The sequence below is a fragment of the Lycorma delicatula genome, chromosome 10 (assembly GCF_047948215.1).
Source record: "Lycorma delicatula isolate Av1 chromosome 10, ASM4794821v1, whole genome shotgun sequence".
Taxonomy (NCBI): domain Eukaryota; kingdom Metazoa; phylum Arthropoda; class Insecta; order Hemiptera; family Fulgoridae; genus Lycorma; species Lycorma delicatula.
In genome coordinates, this window is record NC_134464.1 from 34,787,797 (window position 1) to 34,815,601 (window position 27,805).

At 26.5% G+C, this 27,805-nt stretch overlaps 3 protein-coding genes across 4 annotated transcripts in view; 1 reads left to right on the plus strand and 2 right to left on the minus strand.

Moving 5' to 3' along the window:
* Positions 1-1,175, minus strand: part of LOC142331683 (X-linked retinitis pigmentosa GTPase regulator-like) — a 48,947-nt gene extending 47,772 nt beyond the window's left edge. Inside the window, exon 1 of the mRNA XM_075377713.1 lies at positions 1,049-1,175. Coding sequence (XP_075233828.1) covers positions 1,049-1,079 — 31 coding nt within the window. The 5' untranslated portion in view covers positions 1,080-1,175. The remainder of the gene's footprint in view (positions 1-1,048) is intronic.
* LOC142331684 (methyltransferase-like 26) overlaps positions 1-26,710 on the plus strand; it is an 85,131-nt gene extending 58,421 nt beyond the window's left edge. The window contains exons 1-4 of one of the 2 annotated variants that reach the window (XM_075377714.1): positions 1,621-1,643; positions 2,420-2,481; positions 12,419-12,807; positions 21,937-26,710. In XM_075377714.1, the coding sequence (XP_075233829.1) occupies positions 2,471-2,481; positions 12,419-12,807; positions 21,937-22,193 (657 nt within the window). In that variant the 5' untranslated portion in view covers positions 1,621-1,643; positions 2,420-2,470 and the 3' untranslated portion in view covers positions 22,194-26,710. Of the gene's footprint in view, positions 1-1,620; positions 1,644-2,419; positions 2,482-12,418; positions 12,808-21,936 lie in introns of those variants that run through there. The other variant, XM_075377715.1, reaches the window with a different exon arrangement.
* LOC142331685 (LHFPL tetraspan subfamily member 2 protein) overlaps positions 26,109-27,805 on the minus strand; it is a 71,926-nt gene continuing 70,229 nt past the window's right edge. Inside the window, exon 5 of the mRNA XM_075377716.1 lies at positions 26,109-26,251. Coding sequence (XP_075233831.1) covers positions 26,109-26,251 — 143 coding nt within the window. The remainder of the gene's footprint in view (positions 26,252-27,805) is intronic.

Here is a 27,805-nt window from a genome sequence, read left to right on the forward strand (position 1 = left end):
TTTTGGTAATGTGATTTTCATTTTAATTACTTAATTTTCTGAATTTGACTTTCTACAATTATTCCATTTTATCTTTATTACAAGTATAAGAATATACAAAACATAATTTTATAAGTGTATATTATTCATCATATACAATCTAGGCACGTAATCTGTATAGTGTAAATTGAAAATTTATTTAAGTTTTTATATGTTGTCATTAGTATGTATTAAGATATCAAAAGTGTATAGTTTAAATTAAAATGTAAACATTACTTTGTAAAAGGATTTTAGATTTATTATTCTAAATAAATTATTCTACTTTGTTTATTAGAATAAATTATTGTAATAATTAAATCTGTTTTTTGTGAGCAGGATTGCATTAATATTATTTGTAAGATTATTTTAAAGAAATAAATCAATAAAATGTTATTAATCAAATGTTGATTAATGCTGTAAGTATTATATTATGGAAGAACTATTTAAATCAGATTATATCTACACCACAAATTTATTTTTTAAAATAAATTTATTTTTTTAACAAAAAAAAAATCTATACTAAATATTGATAATATGATATATAAAAGATCTATATATAAAGAGTTAGATGAAGTATCAGAAACTACCATATAAAAATACACACACATAATGTCTGTTAAGCTAACAAAATTAGTTATATCTTACTGTATATAAATAAGTCCCCTGAAATAAATAAAGGATTGAAAACTGAACTAAAAATTACCAAAATCTACATTAAAATCAATGTTATTAACAAATTATATCTATATCTAGCTACTGTTTAATGTTATGATATAAAAATATTCTTAATTAAAAGCAAAATAAATTTTTCTATACTTCATAAACCTTAAATGTTAATCACTACCGACGTTAAAAAACAAATTTAAGTATAGATATATTACATTCAACACATAAGGTACAGCAAGCATTAAAATCTGGACGTATTCGCTTAATGAAGACAGTTAAGTTTCATCCAGAATACTACTAAATTGAGGATCTCAAATTTTAGGACTAAAAAAATAAAAATTCAAAAAACGCTCCATATTCTCACTTGGTATGTCGTTCTCCACTTCACTATCCATTATAATTTGAATTATATATTTTACCAAATTTAAATTTTTACTAAAATATTGTTATCAATGTAGATAACATAAATAACTAACATCAGTCTAAGCGCTCTGTTATCCAACAACCAAAACGTTTGTCAACAATCTAACAGTGGAAGTTTGTTTCCCCCACTTAAATGCGTAGTTCTTCTGCTCTAAGTTGTACGATATTTTCTCTTCCATATCCTATTAACTTTATGTAACCTGCTGACTGTACTGCAAGAATATTTAAGAATAATATGAAGAAGAAAAATACTGCATAATTACACAGGAACAAAAATTGCGCTTAGTACGCGAAGGTTGGGCGTACATTGTCATATTTGATTTTTTTAAATTTTTGTTTATCGTTGTAATTTTTGGTATAGTAATAAAACAGGACAATTTTATTAAAAATAAAATTATTACTTAAGGAATCCTACTCGGTTGTGAAATTAATGAGTGAATGAAGTTTTTTTTATGTGTATAGAAGAAAAGAAAGAGTTCAAATGAATTGTACGATAATGTGCTGCCTTCAGTTGGTACAATGTAATAACTACTTAGGTAAGTCAGAAGCAGAAAATTTCGGTTTGAAAAATAATGCTAATTATATTTTGTTGAATCGTGTCATAATATATATATATATATATGCCATGGTAAATTTTACATAGTTTTTGTTTTTATTTGTTGTATTTATATTTGTCCCTGTTTTGAATTTCTTTTTTTTTTAATTTTTAGGTTAAATTATCGGATATCTGAATTATCTTGTTTTATTTACTAATATTAAGTTTGACAAACTAAATTTTTAATGAATGCGTATCAGATGTTTGTGAATGCATTTTTTCTGAATTTATTCAATTAAATTGTAAAGTATCAATTTCTCATTTATATCTTATCATTTATGCTCGGCTTTAGGTTTTGTTTGGAAAGTATACGTTTTAAATTACAAGTAAATTAATGATTGTCGATTTTCAGTAATAAGAATTAATTCATTTACATGCCATAAAGATTCGGTGTTAGGCTGAAAACCAAGCTGAACTAAGCATGGGTTAAAAATATAATATTCGATATTTATTTTAACGTCAGTTTTCATTCGGTATAGCAGCTGTCCTGTTTTAAAATACAATATATGCGAAAGTTTGATGTCGAATAATAAATTAAACAAGTTTTTACATCAGTGTAGCAAATTAATTGTACAAAGTAGTAAATCAAAAACATGTAATTTTATAAACTACACCATTGATGTATCCTGCAATTGTATTCCATGAGGTGCATTGGATAGCTCAGTTTCTCAAAACATATTTTTTTCATAGTTTTACATAGCATATTTTTGGTTTCAGGTTTTTAATGTTCCATGTTTATGTAATTCTTTATTAAAGGGGATTAAAAAAATGGTTGACATGTAAGTATTCTTCAATGTAGTATTTCATTTACCATTGTTATTTAAGGATGGCTTGATAATGAATTTTATCAAGTTTTATGTATATACATTTTTAAGTTCATGGTTTAGCCTACACTTAATGAGCCTGGTGAGTAAGATGTATTGTTAAAAATTTAGCAGTTGTGTGCAAAACTAGGCTATTCATTATTAATGACACATTAAACCAAAGTTGCTTAAAAATAATTTTCTTAAACTTTTATAATAAGTTTTTCAGTCATTTTCAGGTTCTACGGCTACCTTTTGTAAATAATGTATGTATTTGCTTTCTTTGGTGTTATTAATAAAATTTTTAGAAGTTAGTGTTAAATATTAGGTATGAAGCTAAAGAATGGTATTGAAAATTGAAAAAAATCAAAAAAAGTTATTCCTTACTGGTTATTTTCTATTTCACCCATTACATATGGTACCATAGATTAGTTTTAATGAAAGTTTTTACTTGTTTTAATGTTTATCATGTTGCAAACCTTGTTTGCATTCAAACTTTGTTTAAAATCATTGACTTCTATGAAACCTTTTATTATTTTTTATACATAAATTGTGATTGTAGCTTAAATGTGAGTGAGTATGGGTGGTGAAATAATCAGCTAAACTCATCAACTTCTTCAGTACTTGCTCAGTTACTTACTCTTATTTGTGATGTGTACATCTTACTGCTATTTAACAACATTAAATATTCAAATTTTTTTTTTATTGGCATATCTTTATCAAACACATTTTTTACAAGTTAGAAATTTATTCTGTCTTCTGTTTAGTTGTTTGGGGTCGATTAAGTAGCAGAACTTTTCCTTCTTCATACGTAACCTTTTTAGTGCAGCCTGTTTTTCATTTGCATATGCTAAAAGTGTCAAGGGTTTATCCTATTAGACTTGCTAGAAATGTCAAGCCCAATGTAACAAATTTACAGCCTTATATAAAAAAAAAATCTAACTTAAATAATAACCAAATTGCATGATTTCTTTTTTAATTTGTTACATATAATACGTATTATTACATGAATATTAAAAATAGAATACAAAGAAAAGCCATAATAAAATTTAAATAAAATTTTACCCACATTGGACATTTTTTCCAAATTTTTCAGTTTGGCACAAGATTTCCTGTACAAAAAAATTACTTATAATGATAAAAGTTGTTTCACACAAAAAGTAGGTTTTTAAAATTAATTTGTCAATTTTTATGAAATTTTATATTAATGTGATACCATTTCTTGAATTGCTTTTCTGAGTACATTAGAGATCTGTAAATACAATTTTTCTATCACCCTTAGTGTTAAATAAATTGCTCTTCAAAAAAAAATTAAGGTGAAATATAGTTAAAATCCGTAAAATTTATAATTTTGGATGACCATACCTGTATTAGAATAATTTTGCTGATGCTTTTCTTTTATAAATAGCCTCAGGCACATCCCGAATTAATATCCAACAGTAATCAGTTGAATAGTTAGTATTAAACTAACTATAGTAGTAGAATAGTAGTCAGTAAACAGTAGAATGTTAGTATTCCATTTCCCTTTATATCAGCTTTCCATCACCGAAGTATCTTGGTGGAAAGTTCATCATGTTCGTCAGATCTCTGAGGTTGTCTGGGGAAAAAATCCAAATGTGAGTGGAGGAAATGTATTTTCAAAGACATATTACATCCCATATTTGTATGAAGTAAGAAGTTGTTTAACAATATCATGGTAATTGTTAGATTTTGTTTGCCAAGAAAAGTTTTGCGAACATCTTTAAATGAAGCCCAAGCTGCACTTTCTACATTCATTGAGTTAAAAACATCATCTTTGACCAACTCTCTTATTTGAGGACTAACAAATATTCCTTCTTTAATTTTTCCTTCACTTACATTTGAAAACTTCTCCCTGATGTACAAAAATTCAGGACTGTCCTTCTTCATTGTTTTTACAGAATTTTTCATTAGTCCTAGCTTGATATGGAGAGGGAGTAAAAATATTTTTTTGGGTTCAGCTAAGGGCTAATAAATAATATTTTTCCCATTTGGATATAAGTTTCTTCCACTCTTGGGTAATATAATGTTTATCCCTAGCTTGGCTGTCCCATTCACAAAGAAAACACATGTACTTAGTAGAGCCTAACTGCATGCCTAACAAAATAGCTATAACCTTGAAATCACGACATATGTTCCAGCTATTTTTTTTTATAATTTATTTTTCAAAAACGTCTTTCATCACATTATATGTCTGTTTCAAATTAATACAACAAACGATTGGTATCAAAGGATATTTGTTACTATTGTGTAGTAGAGCCACTTTTAAAATATACTTGGAAGAATCTATGAAAAGATGCCAGTCCTCATTGATAAATTGATTTTTATCAATTTATCAATGAGCTTGATGAGCTTGATTTTTTGATAAATTTAAATCCCTATTAAAGTCATTAATTCACCTTGTGATGTAAGATGTGAAGATAAATCAAAATCATTGTTGTCTTCCTCATTACTGCCTGATTCTTCATTGCTGCTTTTGAAACATACATTCACAGGTGGCTCAGGAACTGGAATAATTTCACTGTGAGGTACAGGCCTGATTGCAGATTTCAATGAAGGATATTTTACAGAATGCTTAGTTTTTTAGAAATTCCAGACACTTGTTAAACAAAAGTACAATTGATTACATGATTCTTTGGTTCACACCAAACCATAAGTACACCAAATGGCAAAGCCTTCCGTGTACCTTTTAGCTATCCTTAAATATACAGAACAATTAGTGCATACTATATGAGGAGCCCATGTCTTATACTAATCACCAATTTTATTCTGAAAGTACAAATGATATGCTTATTTAATTAAAGGTGTAATGTTTTTTATATTTGATTTTACGGTAAACTCACACATACATAAAAAAAGGCATCCACATCATTTACCCAATTTTGAGTCATTATGATACTGCAGTGTTAACAAACTTAAGACAGCAATAGGACTGAAAAAAATTAATTCATTCCTAAATCCAGTGCTTAATACAAACAACACAGCTGTGTTTTCAGCTACATGTTTTTACCTGCACAGACATGATTAATCTTGTCCATGTAGGCTTGCTCTTCAGTATTAGATATGATGTCATAATATGTGACTATGATGTGATTTAATTCTTTGTCTAGTATTGTTTACTTATAGCTTACAAATTATGTTAACAAAGTTAAGCAATAAAAAATGAACTAACAAAATGCAATATAAAAGCTAAAAATTCTAACTATACGTTGAAAAATAGAAAAAATCCTTTAATTAAAATTTAAATTTAAAAAAAAAATGGTGGTTGACAGAAAGATTCTTAGTTCAGCATCAAAAAACAGATTAAAATGATGTATTGCATGTTAGGAAACAAAAATTATGTTTATCAGTGTTATTTTTAAAAAAGTTCATGAAGTACCTCTTTTTGGTTTCAATGATTATTCTATGTATCAATACTCACAAAGATTCTTCTAAGTTATTTGGAACATGATTTAGTAACATATTTATAAAATACAAGAAAATTATTACTAAAACCAAAACACACAGTCTTATGTAGTCTTTCAAAAACAAGTAAAGTTAACAAAACTTAGCAGGTATGGAGGGGATAACACTTTGTATTTACTCCGTTCTTGCATATTTTGCAAACATATGAGGATTTTTTTTCTGTCCCGCAGATTGAGTACTGATCTTGCTGTAAACACAACAGTTTTTTTTTTCAAAGGAAATTTTACAAAAACATATTCAGGATGTGGTATAGCACCTTCCACCTGCTGATTTCCAGGAGATTCATAAAGTTTGGGCCGGTTTTTCTACTTGTAAAAGCCAATCTTTAGAAAGTTCTTCCACTAATGCAACAGTGTAATCAAGTCTAGATCTAGTGTAACCAGAGAGCTGTGTCAGAATTTATTTTATAAATTCTGACATATTATAGTTATATTTTATATAACTATGAAGAACCATTCTTCTGAAAATGCTAAACATCACTTTTTTCCAATATTTGATGGTCTTTCTACAATCTAGGTACTGACACAACATCTGGTCAGATCCATCCACCCCTCCCATGAAATCATTGTACATTCTTATTATTTTATGTTTGTTTGAAATGGTAATTTTATATCCCATTATCCCCCATTATTTTTGTCATCATTGTCTGATGAAAAAAAGTTATGTGGTTGTAAGTAGGCCTAACCAATCCTGATGTTGAAGGACATTCATTTTCAGGTATATAATTCAAACCATTATCAATAGTCAGTAAAAAATTTGCTACTGTTTGATGTTTCATACCTAGAATTTTCAATGTCACCTATATCACTTACAAAATAGTCACTAACGTAATCTTCTAACACTTTATGAATTATATTATCACTCAAAGGAGATTGAACACGTTTCATTTTAATAGAAAAAATTATAGATTACAATAAAATAACACAAAACAAGCAACAAAAAACAATTTAAACATGCAATACCACACACAAGAAAATCATGAGGCAAGTTTAACTACACAATGCCAGCTGATGGAGGAGTGTCAAAGGAAAATTATCGTCAAGCGATCGATATATTGAAAAGAAAGATACTCTTTTGTGCTATGTTGAATATTCACAAGCAAGAAATTTAATGCTGCGTAAAATGAGCTGTGGTAGCACTTTATCACATTAGTTTTAAATTTTCTGTTATTTTTTCACAGATGTCTGAAAAATGGGATGTTAGCACAGAAGGAGTTAACCACCATTTTCTCTCAATAAAAAAACCTATATATTAACTGGGTTAATCTTTGGGTCCTCAGTTTCATTTGTGATCTTCCACTCTTATTGGTGGCATCTTCTGTAATATAAAAATAATATCTGTAGGAGTACATATATGTTTCTGATTTCTTTTAACTCTAATCTCTAATATCTCTTTTAAAACATTGTAATTAGATATTTATTTGTAGGATCTCAGAATTTATTGGTATCAGCTCTGCCTTTCATCCAGAGGTCCTAGGTTTGAATCCCAGTCAGGCATGGCATTTTCTCATTCTACAAATTGTCATTTCATTTCATCCTCTGAAGCAATACCTAACATTGGTCCCAGAGGCTAAACCAAAAATTTATTTGTTAATATAAAAGAAACAAATTCTTCTTCTGAAGAATTTTGAATTCAACTATAGCAATTTTAAAATCATTGCTGGAAGCTCTTCTTTGGATCTAAGATTTGACTACTATAGGAAGTTAAATAAGTTGTCTTACTTTCTTTCAACTGTTTAGTTATTAGTTTTTAATATATATTCTATTCTTGTATCTTGTCATAGCAGAGGTGTTTATAAGAATGACATGTTTACATTTACCTACCTTTCTGAAACTATTGTTTTTCAACATCTCTTTTTGTCATTTACTATTAAAAAAAAATATTGGGAATCTTTACCTTGTCCTGATCGCTTGGGTCTAGTTATGGGATCACTTCACTTGTTTACCAGGATTTGTACTTAATTTCTGAGAGCTAGGATAAGTGCTTAGATTACTGTATAACACAACACTACTGATCATAGTGAATACATTGAAATTGATCCTTTATTTTCTTTTCTTGGTTTTGCTTCTTTACTTACAACAATGAATTTGTGAAAATTACTATTCCATGCTTTCTTCTATATGAATTTAAAATAGTCTTTGATACTAAAATATAGAACTGAATCGTGTAAAAATTGTCAGTGTTTTTGTGTCCATGTTTGTAAAGTATTCTCATTTATTTTATCTTTCATTGATAATACCATCAGATTCTCTTCACCTTCTGAATACAGAGAATATTTTATTTCCAGAGTGGAGTTCATTAATGTTTCTTGGATTGGGATAATTGCAGTGGTTTTAAAAAGGTAAATATTTTTGTATCGCAAGTTGTTAGGGTAAGACAGTGAACTGAAAATCACAAATTTTTATAAAAATCTTGGTTTTCATATGAAGTTCTATTGCAGCTATTAATTTGATCTTATTGAATATTAGAGATACTGTTGGTGGTTTTTAAATCTACTACAATGCTGTGGTAGATTTCAACATAATTATTTGAAATTTTGTTTTATAAACCGCTTCTTCTAGTGGGGAAAAACAGTTACTAATATTATTCGTAGCAAATGTTATATATCTTAATGTTATACTTCATAAAACTAGTGGTAATGTTTATACTACCAAAGCACAATTTACAGTTATAGATACATATACATGCAAGTGATTTGTATTGTACTGTTGCTGAATAATGTAAGGACTGAGTTATAAATATTTTTCATATATTAGCAGTCTCCATTTAACCGATTTATTCCTTCTTCCTAGTAGAAGTCGCTAAAAGACAACATGTTCATACATTTAATTTGATCTGTCATGTTATAACCAAATCACAATATCCATGTCAGTTAACACATTTTTTTTCAAGTGTACTTGGCTGTGCTCAGAAATGTAGCACTTCATGATCATTTCATTAACTTGAATATTTGTTTTTAATTCCATTATTGTGACTATAAGAATGATTGAATAAAAAGTTTATATACTTGTATGGCTGAACATAGAAAATAAAATTTAGCAAATTCTTCTACTTGAAATATCTATTTTTGGGCACCTGAAACATTTTATTTGAGAATTTGCGATACAGCATTTTAAAGACATTGGGAAAAAAACAATATTTGTTGTAAACAGTTCTGACTAAAATAACCCTTGCAAAATAGTGGCTATTTAATAGTTGAGTAGCTCCCAGGGGAGCTTGGGATTTGGTGGTTTCATACTAAAAAATATATTGTTTTGAGGTAGAAACATTTTCTAAATTTTATTTATTTTTTATTTCATTGTTGAGCAGTTATGTAAAAGCCTTTGTGACCACTTTTGATTAATGAATCGATGAAGTCATTAGTGAAATCATGTCACTTTTGAAACTAGCCTTGAAAAAATAATATTAAATGACTACCATTTAGGTTACAGTTATCAAAACCTTTTTTTACATCCAAATTTCTGTTTTTCAGTGCCCTTTAAAATGACATGACTGCCTTAGCCTTGTCATTTAAATTCTTTGAATTACTCCCAATGAGGCTTTATAAAGGCTAGAGATGTGGTAGTTTCAAGATAGGAGCAGTTTTAAATTTCCTTTTTTTGTGTTCAGCTGTTGAGAAGTTTTTAAGAATTTCCATGATTTATCAATGCCTGTGCATAAATATATACATAGGATGTAATACAAGGAACGATCAGAAAGTAAGTTTACACCCCCTCTTTGAAACAAACATTTTTATAAGACAACTTTTTTTTTATTGAACAAAAAACTACATATTTTTTTGTATTTTTCGACATAATCACCAAGTTTTTCTAAACACTTTTCATGCCTTGTGACACGTTTTTCAATTCCACTTTTATAAAAATTTCATCCAATTTCCTTCAACCATTTAAGGACCGCTCTTTCATCATCATTAGCAAAATGCTCCTCTCTCAGGTCTCGCTTAAGAGGACCAAACAGGTGGTAGTCGCAGGGTTCTAGGTCAGGGCTGTAAGGCAGATGAAATCACACTTCCCACTTGGAATTTTTGCATTAACTCCTTTGTCACGTAAGCTGAATGAGGAGTAGCGTTGTTTTGAAGAAAAACAACCCCATTGCTCAATCTTCTGGGCCTTTGATCTTAATGGCTTTACGCAATGTTTTTAAAGTCTCACAGTAAGATTTGGCATTGATTGTTGTTCCTTAGGGCATAAATTTGCTTTAAACAACTCTCTCAGAATTGAAAAAGACTGTCAGCATAACCTTTCAAACATGTGGTGATGTTTTCACATTTTTTGGCTGCGGTAAATTTTTGTGTCTCCATTCATGTGATGGTTGTTTAGTCTCAAGAGTGTAATGAAGCACCCAGCTCATTCCCTGTGATGATTTGTTTCAAAAACTGTGGACCAGTCCTGCCATAAAGTTCAAGAAAAGAAAGAGCAGCTGCAAAATGTTGATGTTTGTGGTTGTCGGTCGACTCCACACATCTTACGGTAACCAAGCTGATCCTAAATAATCGCAAACACACTACCATAAGTAATGTTAAGTCGATCTGCAATCTGCTTAATTTTAATGCACCGGTTACTCAAGATCATTTCATTTATGCGTTCTGCATTACCTGTCATGTTTACAGTTGAAGGATGCCCAGCACGCAGTTAATCAATTAGATTTATTCTTCTGTTTCTGAACATTTGGCACTATTTTGTGATCACGCGGCATGATATTGCATTGTAACTGTATACTTCAACTATTTGGCGATGAATTTCACAATTGTAACTTTTTGCCCATAAAAATCAGACTACTGAACACACTTCTATGCTGAACGACGAAACCTCTAGAGGACATGCCATATTGACAGTGACACTACACATGTACAGAATGTCACACAGAGTTGCTTCTGGGGGAGCATGAAGACCACACAACCAGTGCTGCCACCGTAAGACATTAATACATTTCCATCAGTTCAAAAACATGGCAAGGGTGTAACTTATTTTTAGATCCACCTCTCGTACTATATCCTGTATGTTATTTTTATATCATAGCTGAAGATTAGAATATGAATTATATTGTCAAAACCTAACCATTTTACTACACAAAGTTCAAAGCTTTGCAACATTGATAACAGAGTCCTACTGTAGCAATCCTTTGTGCATTATACAAGTTTTACGTAAATAATTTTTTTTTTTTTTGTATTATATACTGTCTAAATAAGTTAATACATATTTAAATTTCTGAATCTTTCTCATATCCTACCCTACTAAAGGGCATTTGTATATGTGTCTGTCTGTTTGTGTGGGTATGTGTGTGTGTGTCCATTCCCCTTAGCTAATAATGTGCTCGGATAACAGGCACCGGAATGTACCGATCACTAGTGGAAAATCCTGATTCATAAGTACAAGTCTCGCGATGGTCAGGTGTGTACTTGTTATATCATTATATATTTATTTCTTTAATTGATATGTGTGCAAAATATATATTAATATATTTTTTTTATTTATATGATAGTTTTTCTTCATTAAATAATGAACTATAACCAAGTTATTACTCAAATTAACCATTATACAACTGGAAAACTGTTTCTTCTGACCATCCTTATCATCATTTCCTGGTTTCATTTAATTTTCATATTCATTATTCATCGAATATTCATTTTAATTTAAAAAAGGAACTGTTAACACTTTTTTTATTATTAGTACTGATGTTTTAATTCATCTTATAAATCCATGTTTTCTATTATTATTTAATATTCAATTTTTATTAATTTTAAATATATTTTTATAGTTCTATGTAAAGCCCATTATAGAGTACTCTGACTGAATTATGTGTGGTTTTTCTTTTAAGGGAATTCTTATTCTAATATCGTCAAATATCATCTTTTCTTTAAGAAATAATGTACTTTTTTTTTGTTACAAAACTTTTTTTACAAAGTGTATAAAATCAGAAATACTAATTATTACTATCTTCTAAATTAACGAGAAGCAGTAGCTTGAAAAATTACCAATAACTGAAAATAATTGATACAAATTGTCCACACTGGGCAATAAGAACCAGTAAAGTGTATTTTAGTTTTTGGAATGAAGACGTAATCAATTTTGGGCACCTAATAATCCTATTCCGAGCTGCCACCTGCTAGGGTAACTTACTCGGAAGACCTAGCTGCAGAGGGCTTGCCGTAGGCACACTGGGAGAAGCTAGTAATGAAATAAATTTATTAAAATTTTATATGACTCCAAGTAAGGAAGTCAATTGTTGCATTTTTCTAAGAAAAATCTTCATCGCTTTGCTTAAGTACAAACATGATTCCTTCTATTATCAGAAGTGTAAAAAAAAATTTGTTTATTATGAAAGTGAAGTATGTAACATTATTTTATAATATGCATTATTTTAGTTTTACTATGTATTTTTTTTTTTTAACTAGCACGTTTACAATTTCTGATTTATTTTTGTACAATAGGCGAAGTTCTCTTCAGTTCTGTTCTGCAGCAGATCGAAACAAAGTCCCAATAAAAGAAACATTAGATAAATATCTTAATTTTGAATTAACCTCTATAGGTCCTAAACAGTTTCTTTTAGAAATATCATCAGGAACTGGTCAGCATATTGCTTATTTTGCACAACATTTTCCTGATTTGGTTTATCAGCCAACTGAACTTGATATATCACTTTTTAGCAGCATTAATGGATATATTTCAGAAAGTAAATTGACTAATGTAAATCCTCCGGAATATCTTGATGTACGTGATCCACCATCAAAATGGCTTGAAGGAAGACTTGGAGAAGAATCAGTCGATTATGTTCTCAATATTAATCTGATACATATATCTGAATGGAAGTGTACTGAAGGTAAGATATAAATTTATTTTATTAAAAGAAAACTTGTTTTAATTAGAATAATAATAATAATAATCTCTTTGATAACGTGGTTCCGTTTGATTTAATTTTAATCCACCAGAATACATCATCACCAAAAATCTGGAGTTCATATCAGTGTACTGGTAAGATGGATTTCATTAATTGTTAATATTATTTAATTAGAATGATCTCACCTTAACTGAATTTGTAATATGAAAATATTACAATCTTATTCTTACAGTGCTTTTATTAAATTTTTTCAACATTCAGAAAAAAGAATGGAAATACCAAATTCGTTTATCCAGTTTCAAGCTGTTAATGATGATTTAAGGGGAAATTCCCATAAAATTGTCTAGTTTCTTGATCAGTATTTTAAAATCTGGTTTAGAAATACTCACAGGTAGGGAATTATGTTTATCCTGATTTTCCTAGAATCACTTCTTAGAACAGCATAAAATCTAAGAACAATCCAGCCAGTTTTCCAATCTACAGATCCTGTAGGTTTTGCATAATGTTTTATTTTAATCCATTATGGTTGTAAATCAAAATAATTATTTTTGTTTACTCTTATCAAAGGACTTAGGCATAACTATTCCAAGGAATAGCTAAATTTTAGCTCTCTAATTAGAGCTCTCCTATTTAATAAGTATATAGTTGTTTCAATATTGAAATATTTTATTTATCATGTTAATTTTATGGAACAGGATACCTTTTGAAACCTTCAAACATATTTACCTTACCTTTGATTTATAAAGAAAGAAAAAATATTTTTATATAGTACACATGCACATTTATTTTACAAGCACATATAAAGCTAACATTATTTGTATTATATTAAATTATAATTTAATATATATAATAATTTGGTAAAATATTTAAAAAAATTCTAATAGAAAAATAATTTCACTGTATTTGAAGCTACCACATTATACTAGTTAGATCTTAAGTATTAAATACACATATAAAAAATTAAAAGAATTCAAGTATTTTTTTTTATCTGATGAATAAGTATGTCTTATTTTAACAATGCTTCCTCTTCTCAAACATTAATTTCTGTTTCCTAATGTTATTGATTTTGATTCAGATGCAGTTTGTAAATATAAACATCATTTCTTTTATGTAGTGGTCCCCCTTGTTTTTATGTTTTTTTATCTATCTATATATATTTTTTTTATGCTTTTTTTCTATCTAGCATGTATGTAAAGAATTTTCTGAATAAATTAATTTTTAAAATAAAAATTATGTAAATTAAGTATTATATAAATAAAAAATGTTAAAACTCCATATGTATGTATATCATAATATTAAATTTTAATATAATTAATTTATTGTAATAGACCCTGTATAAAATAAGGTATGATTACACCACTTGTAAAATTCAGTGAGGTGGAGCAAAGTTTTAAGTTGTACATTCAAAAAACTTATCTCACTTGTCAAAGCACCTGTCGTACAATTTATTTTTTCTTTGTGTTAATCATTCATGTATATTAATTATTAAGTTTGTTATTAAAAAAAAAGTATTAGAGTACATGACTTTTTACTCATTAGATATAACATATGCCCCTTAAACTGTTTGGTACAACAAAAAAAAAAAAAACAGTTAACTTTTATGAATTCATATCTGTAATATACTGTGTTTTAAAAACTAAAATACTTTTCATAATTGACTGCGGTGCAGTATTTTTAAGGTGAATGTTATATATAAATCCAATGACACCATTACACTAACCAATCCCAACACTAGACTGTAGAAGCAACTCAGAGAAAAAGTTTACTTATTCATAAGAAAAGTTTTTATGCTTTCACCTTAAAATAAAATCAACTACAGTCACTTTTTAAAAACTTTAGAATTTTTGTTTATATTTTATCAAAATTTGATAATGTTCATTCTTAAGTAATTCCATGAGCAGTAAAATAATCTTAGACTTTCTGAGATAAATGATGTAGACACACACATCATATCTATCCAAACAGTTTAAAGTTAATGCTAGTAAAAAATAATTTTTATATAAAGAAAACAATAAATAAGGGTCTTGGAAAAAAATATACAGAACAAAAAACTATATATTAAACTGCATCACCTTTAGAAGTTGATTCAAATCATCATACCTAAAATTTTAAAAGTAATTCTGATATATATATATATATATTTTTACATTACAGCAATATATATATATATATATATATATATATATATTGCTGTAAGGTAAAAATGAACTATTAATAGTAAAAGCACAACATTTAAATTAACTGTTTCCTGTGAATAAGTTAAGCTACATTTAATGCAGTTTTACTCAGTATGGTAAAATTCCAACACTGCACAATATATTTTATAATGGCAATAGTAACATTAATAATTTACCAAAAAAATATAAGTTTTTTTTTCTTTTACAGTTAAAAGAATTTAGAGATATTGTTCTCCTTTCTTATATATTTTGTCAAAACAAAAAAAATCATGAGTAATATTATTTATAAAAAAAATTATTATTGTACTGCATTTCTAATAGAAAGGAACATCATTAAAGCAGTAATATATTGTTTCTTTTTCTATGTATAATAGTAGCAAAAAAAAATACAGAACTGCACAAGGCAGTTTGATTTTGTTATTGAAATATTTTTCATAAAGAAATACAGTGAATAACATTACACTATGTATATGATTTGAACAGTTTCAAGTGAGATACATTGCATAAAATTATAGATGATACCCAGTCATTCCCTAAATAAGCTTTCCACAAAATTCAAAATGTTAAATACTTTCTCATAAATCTTTTAAAATATTTACGTGTTTTAAATTATCTTGAAGAATACTATGTCATTGGTAACCAAGGAAAGTAAGGAGAGTTTTCCTCCACACTGTTTGAGATTTTGCTGGTGCAAAATCTCAGGTTTTCATAAAAAAAAATATATATTAGGTGGCACTAACATTTTTACATTGTGATTGTCAAAAAGAGCTGGCAGATATTAAATCATTACAGAACTGATTAAGTCTGATCTGTATAAAAAATTGGTAGATTTTTAAAAGAGAATAAAAATAAGCTTAGACTATGACAGTTATAAAAATAAAGAACAACTTAAATTTGTTCTTGCATTAGTTCACAGCATTGTTTTATAGAACTGTTTACTATTTTAAAATCTTATAACTATTTTTATTCAAAAATAACACTACATAGTAATCTTTTTTTAATAAAAATTATGAATTTTTTTTATTTTGGAATCATAATGTTGTTGAAAATGTACTTGGGAAAAATGTGTAAACAATTTTGTCTTTTGGAAAAATATTTTGGAATTGTTGTCATTTAATATTTAATCAGATTTTACACCTATAATTTATATTTTTAGAATAATTTTACAATAATTCTCTACCAACTTTAGTAGCAGACTAGTTATATTTGTTATAGTATTTATAAATATTGATAGAACATAATTTGTTTTTATACCAAATTCATTGCTAGTATAATAATAATAACTTCCAAAAAGTTGGCAATAATTAGATAAGTAGTGAAGAATAGAAGCAAAGATTTCAAAGAAATACTTTTTAATTTCCTGTACTACTGTTATAACTACATTTTTCATCCTTAATTTCTTAAATAGTTTACAGTAGATGTAGTCAACTAATTATTCTAAAAGTTTTATTACGTTGGCTAGTAATATAATACTTATTGTCTCACTAGATTATTCCCTGCATTTAGTTTTAATTTAATTAATATTTTTTTGACATTTTAACAAGTATAATTTTTTAAATACATAGATAATTTATTCTCTTACTAGATAAAATTCTAGAAAATTTACTATTTAAAATCTAAATTACATTATATTGGCAGATACTGTTGACTTGATTTTTCTGTTTTCAACTATTGAATAAACACAACTATTTTAGTTATTGAGAAGGTGGTATAATATTACTAAAAACCATCACTACTTTCTGATTAATTTTTGTAATGTAAATTTAAGAGTTTATAAAAATAATAACTAGCTACAGTTTGATATATATATGTGTACATATGTATAATTTAATGCATTATCAGTCTTAAATTATCAGTTCTAATTATTGTTCCCACTTAATATAAAAGATTTATGAATGTTATATATATATATATATATATATATATATATATATATATAGAAAGAGAGATTTTTTCTAATTAATATTTTTGTATACATTTTTACATATGTATGTAATTTTGATTAATATACTTATGTGTATAATTAGAAGGCAGAAGAACACTATAATTAATTTTTGGCATAAGGGTAAGATTTATTCTAGAAATAATACTAAATATATTTATATATGTGACTCAGAAAAGGAAAAGAGATCTTTTATTAGTAAATTAACCTTGCAATATAGAATAAAACTATGCAAGGAACCAAAAGTATTATTTTTATTTTTAGTTAAAAAAATGCAAAGTTTACGTAAGTTAAACTGACGTCAGTATTGAAACTAACAAATGATCAACAAAAAAATTAATTAGTACAGTATAAAAAAACAAATAAAACGTTGTTCCAGTCATATTCATTACACATGATCTTTACTGTCTAAAATTATTCAGTGTTGAATTTTTAATTAATTACCTTTACACTACACTCAATTATTTACATGAGTGTATACATTTATGTATTGAATGCTTACATTGTTGGGTGGGTGTATGTATTTACCTAAATGTAAAGTAAGAGACACTACTATGCAGTTTCCTTCTTAGTTGGTGTGTGCATTTTTTCTTCTACTTGTTTTACATTCATTAACTATTTTTTGCAATCAGGATAAAATATAGAATCATTTCAATTTTCACGATCTACTGTGTATCATTGTTTACTGAAGGGACATATTTTTAAATGTGAATTAACATTATGGAAATAGTAACTGTAGTACACCTGATGTAAAAAAAATTATTTGTACTAAAGTTTTACCACAGATCAATAATTTGTGGTATGCAGATGACACAATTTTATTAGCTGAAATAAAAAGCGAACTGGAAAAATTAATTCAGAGAATCAAAAATGAAGGCAAAAATTATTGTATCTCAATATCAAGAAGACAAAAATAATGACAACTGCAGGTGATGGCAATGTCAAGATAAAAAATCAATAGCGATGAAGTTTAATGTGTACAAGATTTAATTTTCCTTGATTCCAACATCAACCGCAATGCAGAATCAGGTGATTGTTTTTCCAATTACCTTGTACGGTTTTGAGAACGGGACTGTCAGGAAATCAGAACGGTAGAAAATCTGTGTGTTCAAGTTGTGATGCTGGTGAAGTAGACTATTGAAAATCTCATGGACTGTCAGAATCACAAACAAAGAAGTCCTTGAACGTATAAAACTGGAAATTTCACTTGAAGCTAAAACCACAAAACTTAATTCATGTTATTTTTCAATCTCTTCTTTTTCTGTGTTCTGGATTTTTTATTCATTGTTTTTAAAACTGACATACTTTGGCCACGTTATGTGTGCAAATTGCTTAGAAACTTTGATTATGCTCAGTGGAAAAAGAAAAACAGGATGACCATGGACACACTGGCTTAACATTAAAAGCCACCAATTACCATCAAAAAGCGACACCGGACGGACAGTGGTGCAGCTTAAAGAAACCATACATGATCGACAATCGTTAAAAAACATTCACCTATGAAATCGCCAACGGTCGAATACAACTGAATGGTTAATCATCATCAGAGTTTTAATATCTGCTTAGAACTAAGAATTAACTTATAACAATTAATTAATCATAAGTGTTTAATATTATAATGGCAGGCTTAAACCTTTATTAATATCTACCTTAAAAATTCAGCTGATTCACTGGAAAAAATGGGTAAGAAAAGTAACATCAAAATATATACAGTATTATAAAAGAACAGAGTCTACAAAATAAAAGATTAAGATGTCTTGAGTTAGCAGTTGGTGAATTTACATTTAAAAATTTTTTATAACTGTTTCTTAATGGAAGGATTTGGCTTCAAATGTTGATCAAGCTTGATTTTTTTCATAAACTATTAAATTCACCTCTTTCCCAAAAAAAGAAAAAAAATGTCCATCATAATTAGGGTTCAACTTTTAATTGTGAACATAAAATAATGATAATAATTACAGGAGTACCAAATAGTTAAATTTAATTTACCAATTAAAATCAAATGAATAACTAGGCAGAGTAGCATGTAGTTTTTTTCTAATGACTAAAAACAAAAAATTTATAAAATATTTTTGAGAATTTTTATTAAAATGAATAATTTTCCTGTAAAAATATATTTATATATTTTTATCATTCTGGTATAAAAATTCCCAGAATTTTTTTCTCTTTCAATTTATTTAAAATAATTTTTTTTTTCTTTTATTAAAAGTTACCTTTTCCATTTAAATTGTCACACATTGAGTTGAATTTAATTTGAATCTTTAGTATATGTGATTTTATAATTGACATAAATACTTATACTTAAAATACATATTAAATATCACTTTATATTAAATGCTGCAGTTTTAACAATAAATGTTTATAAATATGGTATGATTATGTTGCCCCTATTGATGGGAATGAAGTTTTCTGCTCATCTGAATAATTAATTGTTCACTTTGATATATCTGGTGGTGGTTACATTTGGTGATATCTTTGTAATAAATATATTTGTACAAATACTTTTGGTTTAAAATAGTCTTACAATACGTATCTATTCTATACTTTGTTTTCGTATAAAATTTAATTATAAATTAATTTTTATTTTTCACATCTATAACTGACTGTGGTTTTATCATATTTAAGAAAATATTATTTACATGGACATCACTGATGTGTAGGATGCCACAGAGATAGACTATACAGAATGTAGGTGGACTGTATCATTACTTCTACAGTAACAGTTAATACATAAAAAGAACTTGGATCTATCCGTAATCTTTATTAAAATGTCATATTAACTATTAACTGACTGCTTACTGTTGTAAACAGTCAGTGTCATATTAACATGTGACACTATGTGAAATACTTTTGCACAGATATCTGCTTCTTCATAATTTTTTTTATTTTATTATTGTGGTATCAATAGAAAAACTTATTTTTATGTTTTTCAATAACTTAGTAAACACCCACTTCTATAGTTTTAAAATTTGTTATGGTTTTTATTGATTTGTCAATAAAATTGTTTTAAACTGTATAAAATTAATATTAAACTGTAATAAAATTTATATTGGTAAAACTAACATATCTTTAAAAAAATTTATGGAACATTATAGTGCTTACAGAAACAGAAAGAGAGGTGTGTCTAATATGGCCAACCATTTGTTGCAATGTAAGCACAGTATTACTGATTATAAAGATAATTTAGAAATTTGTAACAATAAAAAAGTGAGTATACTTGAAAAATGATATATTTATAAATATAAACAAACGTATGAAATTATTAACCAACAGATAATTTTTGAAGATGATGTTTTAATTGGGTTGGGTGAGTTGGCAGCAATGTTTATGAATGTAGTTGTATGACATTTTAAATTTATGTCATTTCAGTTGGAAGTGAAGTTGTGTTGTTCAAGTTTTGTTGTTGTTAGGGTTTATACTTTCTAAATTTTTAAGATTTTGTTCTTTTTTTTCTTTTTGATGTAATTGTCAAATTATTTACCAACTGATTATGTGGAATCTCATGTAATTCAACTATTGCTATTATTTTTTTTTTCTGTACTGTTTGGTGATTAGGTTGTTGTTTTTATGTATATATATATATATATATATATATATATATATATATATATATATATATATATATATATATATATATATATAAGAAGGTTGAAAAATTTTGTTTTCAGCAAAATTGTTATTAATAAAATTATATAGATGATTTGTTTAAATTATAATTACACAGAAAATATGTATTTGGTGGTATGATAAATTAATTAGTAGCATTTGTAACTTTAACAGTAATTAAGTTAAAGTAGTATAATGCTATTAAATTGGCATATTTAAAGCAGATTTGTAGTTAATATAGGATAATATTTTATTATTAAAAGATTAAGTTAAACATTTATTGACATCAAATAAACTACTGATCTCAAAACATTTAGAGATAAGAAAGTATGAGAATTGTCTTGTACAATTAAACCATCTTCATAGAATCAACAAAACACAAATAAATTATTTGCAATGTTAAATTTTCTCTTTTCTCACATCTCTTACAATTATTTTTGTATGGTTGAATATGTTCATGGTTGTTATGCTGAATAAATATACATATATTAATAGAATTTTTTTATCACAAAACTTCAGAATAAATATTGTTTTATAAACTTTTAATATTAGACAAAAAGTAATATATTGGCCTAATGCATTTTATGCTAATCTAAATTTTCTGAGGTATGGTAATACCCAATGGTCTAGAAGTGATTCTGCTGTAGTATAATTATTCCAAACATAAACAAAACTTCTTCTGGACACTGCATTGCATTCCCAAATTGATCAATAAATATAATTCGACCATCTCTTTTATTCTTAAATAGAATTCTTAACTCAAAATACTTTGTTTACATTTTAAATTAGAAAATGTAAATTTTCTAATTTAATTTTAGATTAGAAAATGTAAACAATATGTAATTCTGATTACTGCTGTTTTTGCCACCGCAAAAACAAATTCATTCAAAATGAAATGCGTAAAGTATTAAAGTTATTTCAGGTATTTTACTGTAAGTTAGTGTAGGCAGATTAGAAAGCATAATCTTTCATATTCTTATCATTGTTTTGTTAGAAATATGCTTCTCAAAGAAATTACATCTATGAAATCAAACCTGATGTCAGTGTGTTTTATTTTTTAAAAAAACTTAGTACTATTGTATCCTTATTAAGTAACAGTGTTGTAAACATCTCATGTAATTTTAATATATTTTAATTTTTAAATCCGTATTTTCTTTTTTGAGTTTAATTGTACTTTTAAAATTAAGACAACCACCAGTTGAAAGAATTAACCATAATTTACACTCTTAGTCTAATGGTTTATATTCTTCTTCTGACATAATGTCAAAAATACTTAATTATATATATATCATAATTTTTATCATAAATATAGTAGTAGTAATAATAATATATTCTATGTAATTAATTTTTATGGAGTATTTTTCATATATAATTTTTTTTTTATAGGACTATTTTATGGTTGTAGTAAAATACTGAAACTTGGTAAATATTTGTTTACATATGGGCCATACGCATTTGATGGTAATATAACACCTGAAAGCAACGTGCAGTTCAATGAACATCTAAAAATGCAAAACCCAGAATGGGGTCTTAGAGATGTTGATCGTGAACTGAAACCACTGGCTGCTAAAAATGGAATGTATTTACTTCAGTCGTATAGTTTGCCTGCAAATAATCATCTTCTTGTCTGGCAAAAAAGATAAAGAAAAATTAATAAGCATTATGATGTTCAAAAAAATATGATAAACATTTGCAATTATTATATTAACTATTTAATAGTTGATTTATCTATAAAATATTCACAATGATTTAATTGTAATAAAATCACCAGTATTGTTTACTTAGTAAATAGAAAAAGAGAGCTTCCTTTATTATATAGTATGTAGTATAAATATATATATTACTAGAGGATATATATAACTATAATATTAACTATACTAAATATAATATTAATTAATACTAACTATAATATTCCAATAATGTGATACTAGAAAGTCCCATTTGGCATGGTTGGCTTTCTCGTTTAACTATTCAATGGAAAGTGAAGCAGAAAGTGCCATTTACTAAACTGCAGGTTTTCAGAAGAAATTTGTTAAATTTAGATGTGATTGGTATTGCATGTCCTGCCATTTTTATTGAACAATTATAAGCATTTATAAGATCCAAATGAAGGAGATTTATTTTATCTATTTTCTGTAGCAATTGTTTTGAAATATGTTTTTTCCCATACATGTAAATACTGTAACTTTTTTTTGTTTTATTTTTCTCTTTTGGATATGTCTTTAAAAATATGCGTAATTCTTTTCATGGAAGAAATAAGTGATTTATTACCAAAATTTTATTTATTTACTCCTGTTGAAATACTGTTTCAGCTGCTTTTTGATACATTTCTATTTTACCCCACATCACTCCATATCCTACTATGTGAACTTTTATTAGTTTTGAGTTAATTCCTTAAGGTATTAAGGTAAGCTGGCACTTATCAAGTCTGTAGTAAATGGATACAATGTTAAGATAAAAATTTATTTATAGGGTTTTTGATATTTAATTATTACTGTATTAGGAGCCATACCTTCAGCAAGTCTAGTAACCAAAATGTTCATGATGTATTAATTTCTTTTTGTTTTAAAGGTCATAATAAAATTATTTAAAAAATAATAACAGTTTTTTAGAGCCAATTTCAAACTATGAACAAATTTTATTTAAAAACGTTTATGTGATCGTGTTGAGATTTGACTTTCTCCTTAAAAAATAATTATATAATTTACATTGTTAACCTCTGGTTGGGTTTATGATAGATTCAACAAAAACAATTTAATTTTTCCTTGTAATAATCTGGTATTTTTGTTAAATCAAAAATTGTAACATTCTAAATGTGCCAAAGTACATGAATTTTATTTATTCTAGTATTACCATTATATATCCTCTTGGAATGAGCATGATGCAAGATTTTAGTTATCGAGATAATAGTATTCATTTTAAAAGAGCATCATTTATATATTTCATAGGAAATTGTTCTTCCTAATTTTAACAAATTGTTTTTATCTTCTTATTTATGCATATATTTTTATTTATTTATCTTAAAAGTATTCTTTTAAAAGGACATTTAATTTATATTATTATAATACAGTATTCATTACTGTAATTTTAAAAGGGCAGATTATATTTAAGATTATTAAATAGGTTGCAGTTGTATTAAAATTAATAAACCTGAAAGTTTGACTAACTCTGAGGTACCAAACTGATATGACCTGAGGATTGCAGGCATTCCTCTAGGTACCCAGTTGATTGAAAGTACAACAGGATGTGATGACCAACAAGCTTATTCACAAAGACTTAGTATTTCAGTTATTTTTATAAGATTAGAAAAATATATAACAAAATGTTTGTAGTACTTCATTTTATAATTCATATTTTGCTACTTGCATAATGATTTCAAGTTAAAATCTCTTACTCTCACACATACACACACACACTACATACATAAGTATTATATACACAGCATATAATACTTATTTTATTTATTTATTTATTATTAATTTACTTATTTGTTTATAAATTACAATATTTTTACAAAAATAAAAAAATTTATGTTCATCTTTTTTCAAATATTTCAGATTTCGAAGTAGATATGTGGATGATATTTTTGGTTGTTTTATGGGTAGCATGAGACAACTAGAAATATTCTTGGATCTTATTAACATCACATACAAATATCACTTTACTTTGAAAGTGAAATGAAATAATTCTATCATCTTTTTAGATGTAAATATCACAAAAATCAATAACAGACTAGATTTTAATTTCATCACAATGCTGTTATTCACAGCTCATGATTACATCCATTTATATATAAATTGGCAGCTTTCATCAGTTGTATTCATACATTTTTTTAATATTTTAATGTCAGGCAATAATTTTGAGAAAGGACTTTAAGATGAATGTCTAAATAATCGTTACCAAACAAGTCTAATTCATAAAATACTACAAAATGGCAATTAGCAAAGTTTTTCTTTTTTCAAGTAGTTCACTCCAACAAAATAAATTTCACACACTTGTATAAGTAAACCCACAGAGAAAATTAATAAATATTTCAGAAACGGAGATTTTGATATTGCTTTCAAATAATTCACTAATTAAATTCATTAAGAATAACAAAAGTGAAACTGAAAAACTTCAGAAATCAGGAGTGTACTAACTTGAATGTGGTTCTTCTGATAAAGTTTGTATTGGACAGAGTGGTAGATCTTTTGAAAAACTTATAATGGAACGCAAACCTTGCTTTTGCAATAACAACAGGGATTCTAATTATGCCTATTATTTAATTGATGAAAATCATGTTTTTAATCATAATTTCAAAGTACTACATGTTAAGAACAAAGGTTTGAAGCTAAATCTTTTAAAGTCATTGAAAATAAATAAACTTAAAAATTCTAATTTACTTTTAAATGATCAATTAGACTAACAGTTACTGTTATTAAACATATAACAATTAGATAAACTTCAAATCTAAATGTAACTACTGTCCATTTTCTAAAATAGACCAACAGTATTAACTGATAAATTTATATATAACTGATATATGTGTACACTCCCTTTTGTTGCACATATTGTATTTTATCTCCTCTGATTCGATGCATTCATGTTGTTTGTATCTAACTTTTAAGTGTTAGTATTTTGAACTGAACATCTGAAGAAGTGTACTGTGTATCGAAACCGCTGTGATGTTTAAATAAATTTTGTGAAAATCAAAAAACATATATTGTTTTCATTTTCAAATTTTTCTCAGTATTTCTCTTCAACAGAAAAAAAAATGAATTTAGTGGAATTGTTTATTATAGATAACTGCTGTATAATAAGAATAATGTGGATATTTTTAAAGTGTTAAAAATAACACTGAAAAATACATGATGAAAATTAGTGTTATATGTAAATGAAATGAAATACTACTTTAATCACTAACTTGTTCTTCAATAGCATGTCTGATGATTGTTGAGTTGCTGCTTTTGCTCAGCTTGTTAACAGTAAATGTAAATTATCAAATTGTCAAATATTTCACAGCTCTCTTAAAATTGCCTAAGAAAATATGTAATCATTAGATACGATGTTAGTAATAATTTCATTTCTGTATTGTTTTATGATTATTATTATTATGATGTTTGTTAGCTCCATTTTTTGCTGAGCCTAGAACTTTTTTATTCAGTCTCTACAAATTAATAAGGCTAAGCTTGTAGTTTTACTCATGCACTACTTGTTTTTCTTCACTTGTATACATTTTACTTAAGTTCAATTACATTCTCAGAAATTGATTGATAATTAATTAGGTATACCATTAGACAAATAAGGATACTATTAAGTAAGTGTTGATATAAAATGTAAAAAAAAAATATAAACCACATTTTCATTTGGAAATTCTGTTTTCTTACATATGTTTCAAGAAAGTCAGATTAATTTTAATGAAATCTGCCTTTCACTTTTAGTTATTTTGAGAGTTAATTTATTCAAAATCATTTCTAGGTTATTTTCACATTAATCAGAGTTATTTTACATTTAAATAAATTTAATTTTTAGAGACTGATAAAAGTAATAATTTTGTAGAATTGTTACTTACTTTTTATTCATAGTAAACAAACTAGTGTTTCACCTCTTTCAACATGATCACTGACTTCATCGCTTGATGTTGTTTTTTCTGCTTTCACTGACAACCATGAAGTTACAAAAGTTAGAACAATACCAATTACCGTAATGTATAATGCCCATCCTGTAATAGAAAAGATTATTTTTATTATTATAAAAGTAATTTCTGTAATAAGAAAAATTATATATATTATTATAATAAAATTTTGTATTTTCACTAGAATAGGAAAATTAAATGAGAATCAGTTCATTAAAAATAACTTTTTGAGCTATCAGTATTTTGATGCTCTCTTTATAAGAATTTAAGAGCAGTTTAAACCATCAAGTATGTAATTTACAATCATCCCTCTTTTTCCCCATTAAGAAATTTACAGATTATTTAAATCATCTTGTAATTTTTAGACGTAATGTATTTATAATTTTATATTTTAAACACATTTTAAACACATTTTTATATTTTATATTTTAAACATCATTTTTATTTCTTGCATTTTATCTGGACTGATTTTTATCGATTTTTGTATTAATAGAAAAAATATTTTCTGTTAATTTTTATAAACAATTAATTATTTTCTAAACAAAATATTGAAATACTTTTTTGTTACCCTTTATTTTTTATAAAAATGTATTTTCTGATCATCAGATACGTAATTCAGTTTTTGAAAATTTTACATGTTATAACTGAAAATGTAATTTGATAAACCTCAAGGATTGTTTATGCTTGTGCATTATGAACTTGACTTGAAAATAGAGTCAGAGAAGTTAATTGTGTTCTAAATCAACATTTTAACTATATCATTACTTGACATAATCATATTTGAATGTCCAAAAAGGTTTGTTGAAGATTGTAATTGAAAAAAAAGATTACGTTAGTTTAAAAAAAAAATTTTATGATACAGTTGTTGATTTTTTTAAATTCATCTGTTGCCAGTTATGTAAAATAATTTCATGTACGCTACTGCTTGGTATTTGTCAGTTTTTAAAGAACAGTCTATCAATTTATAGCTTTCCTACAACCCATCTACAAAAGAAGTTATTAAGCATTTCAGCAACATTGTTAATGGTTACTAAAAGTAACAATTCTTTTTGAAGTATTATCTCTTCAAAACTTATTTTCCTCGATTCATAAATTTTAGTATAAAACTAACAAATTGTGTATTTACAATGTCACAAGTTCTCACCGAATTTTTGTGAACTGTCACTAAAATTTAAATTTATTGTATTAATTATAGTAATATAATTATTTTTTAACTTTTAATAATTAATTAAGCATTTAGTATAAATTAATAGTTTATGTATATAATAATAATAATAGTAATGAAACTATATAATAGTAATGATTTGACAATATCCAAATATTGAAACCAGACATGGAAATTATGTTATAAACTATTAAAAGTACTTCATCCATAGGTTATTGGTAGATAGTGTTATGTTTTTAATTTTTCAGTAGAATTATTAACCAATCAGTTAATAAATATGCCCTTCTATAATAATTTGAATCATTGTTCTGATGAATTATTCAGACCAGGTTTTCAATGACGATACTTTATAATTAATAATTATTACAAATTTTGCTGTGGATGAAGTTACAATGTTAAATTAATCAATACTGCCTTCGATACTATTTGCAGTTGCTGGTAATATCCATGTTCATTGAAAAAAGGGACCTTTTAAA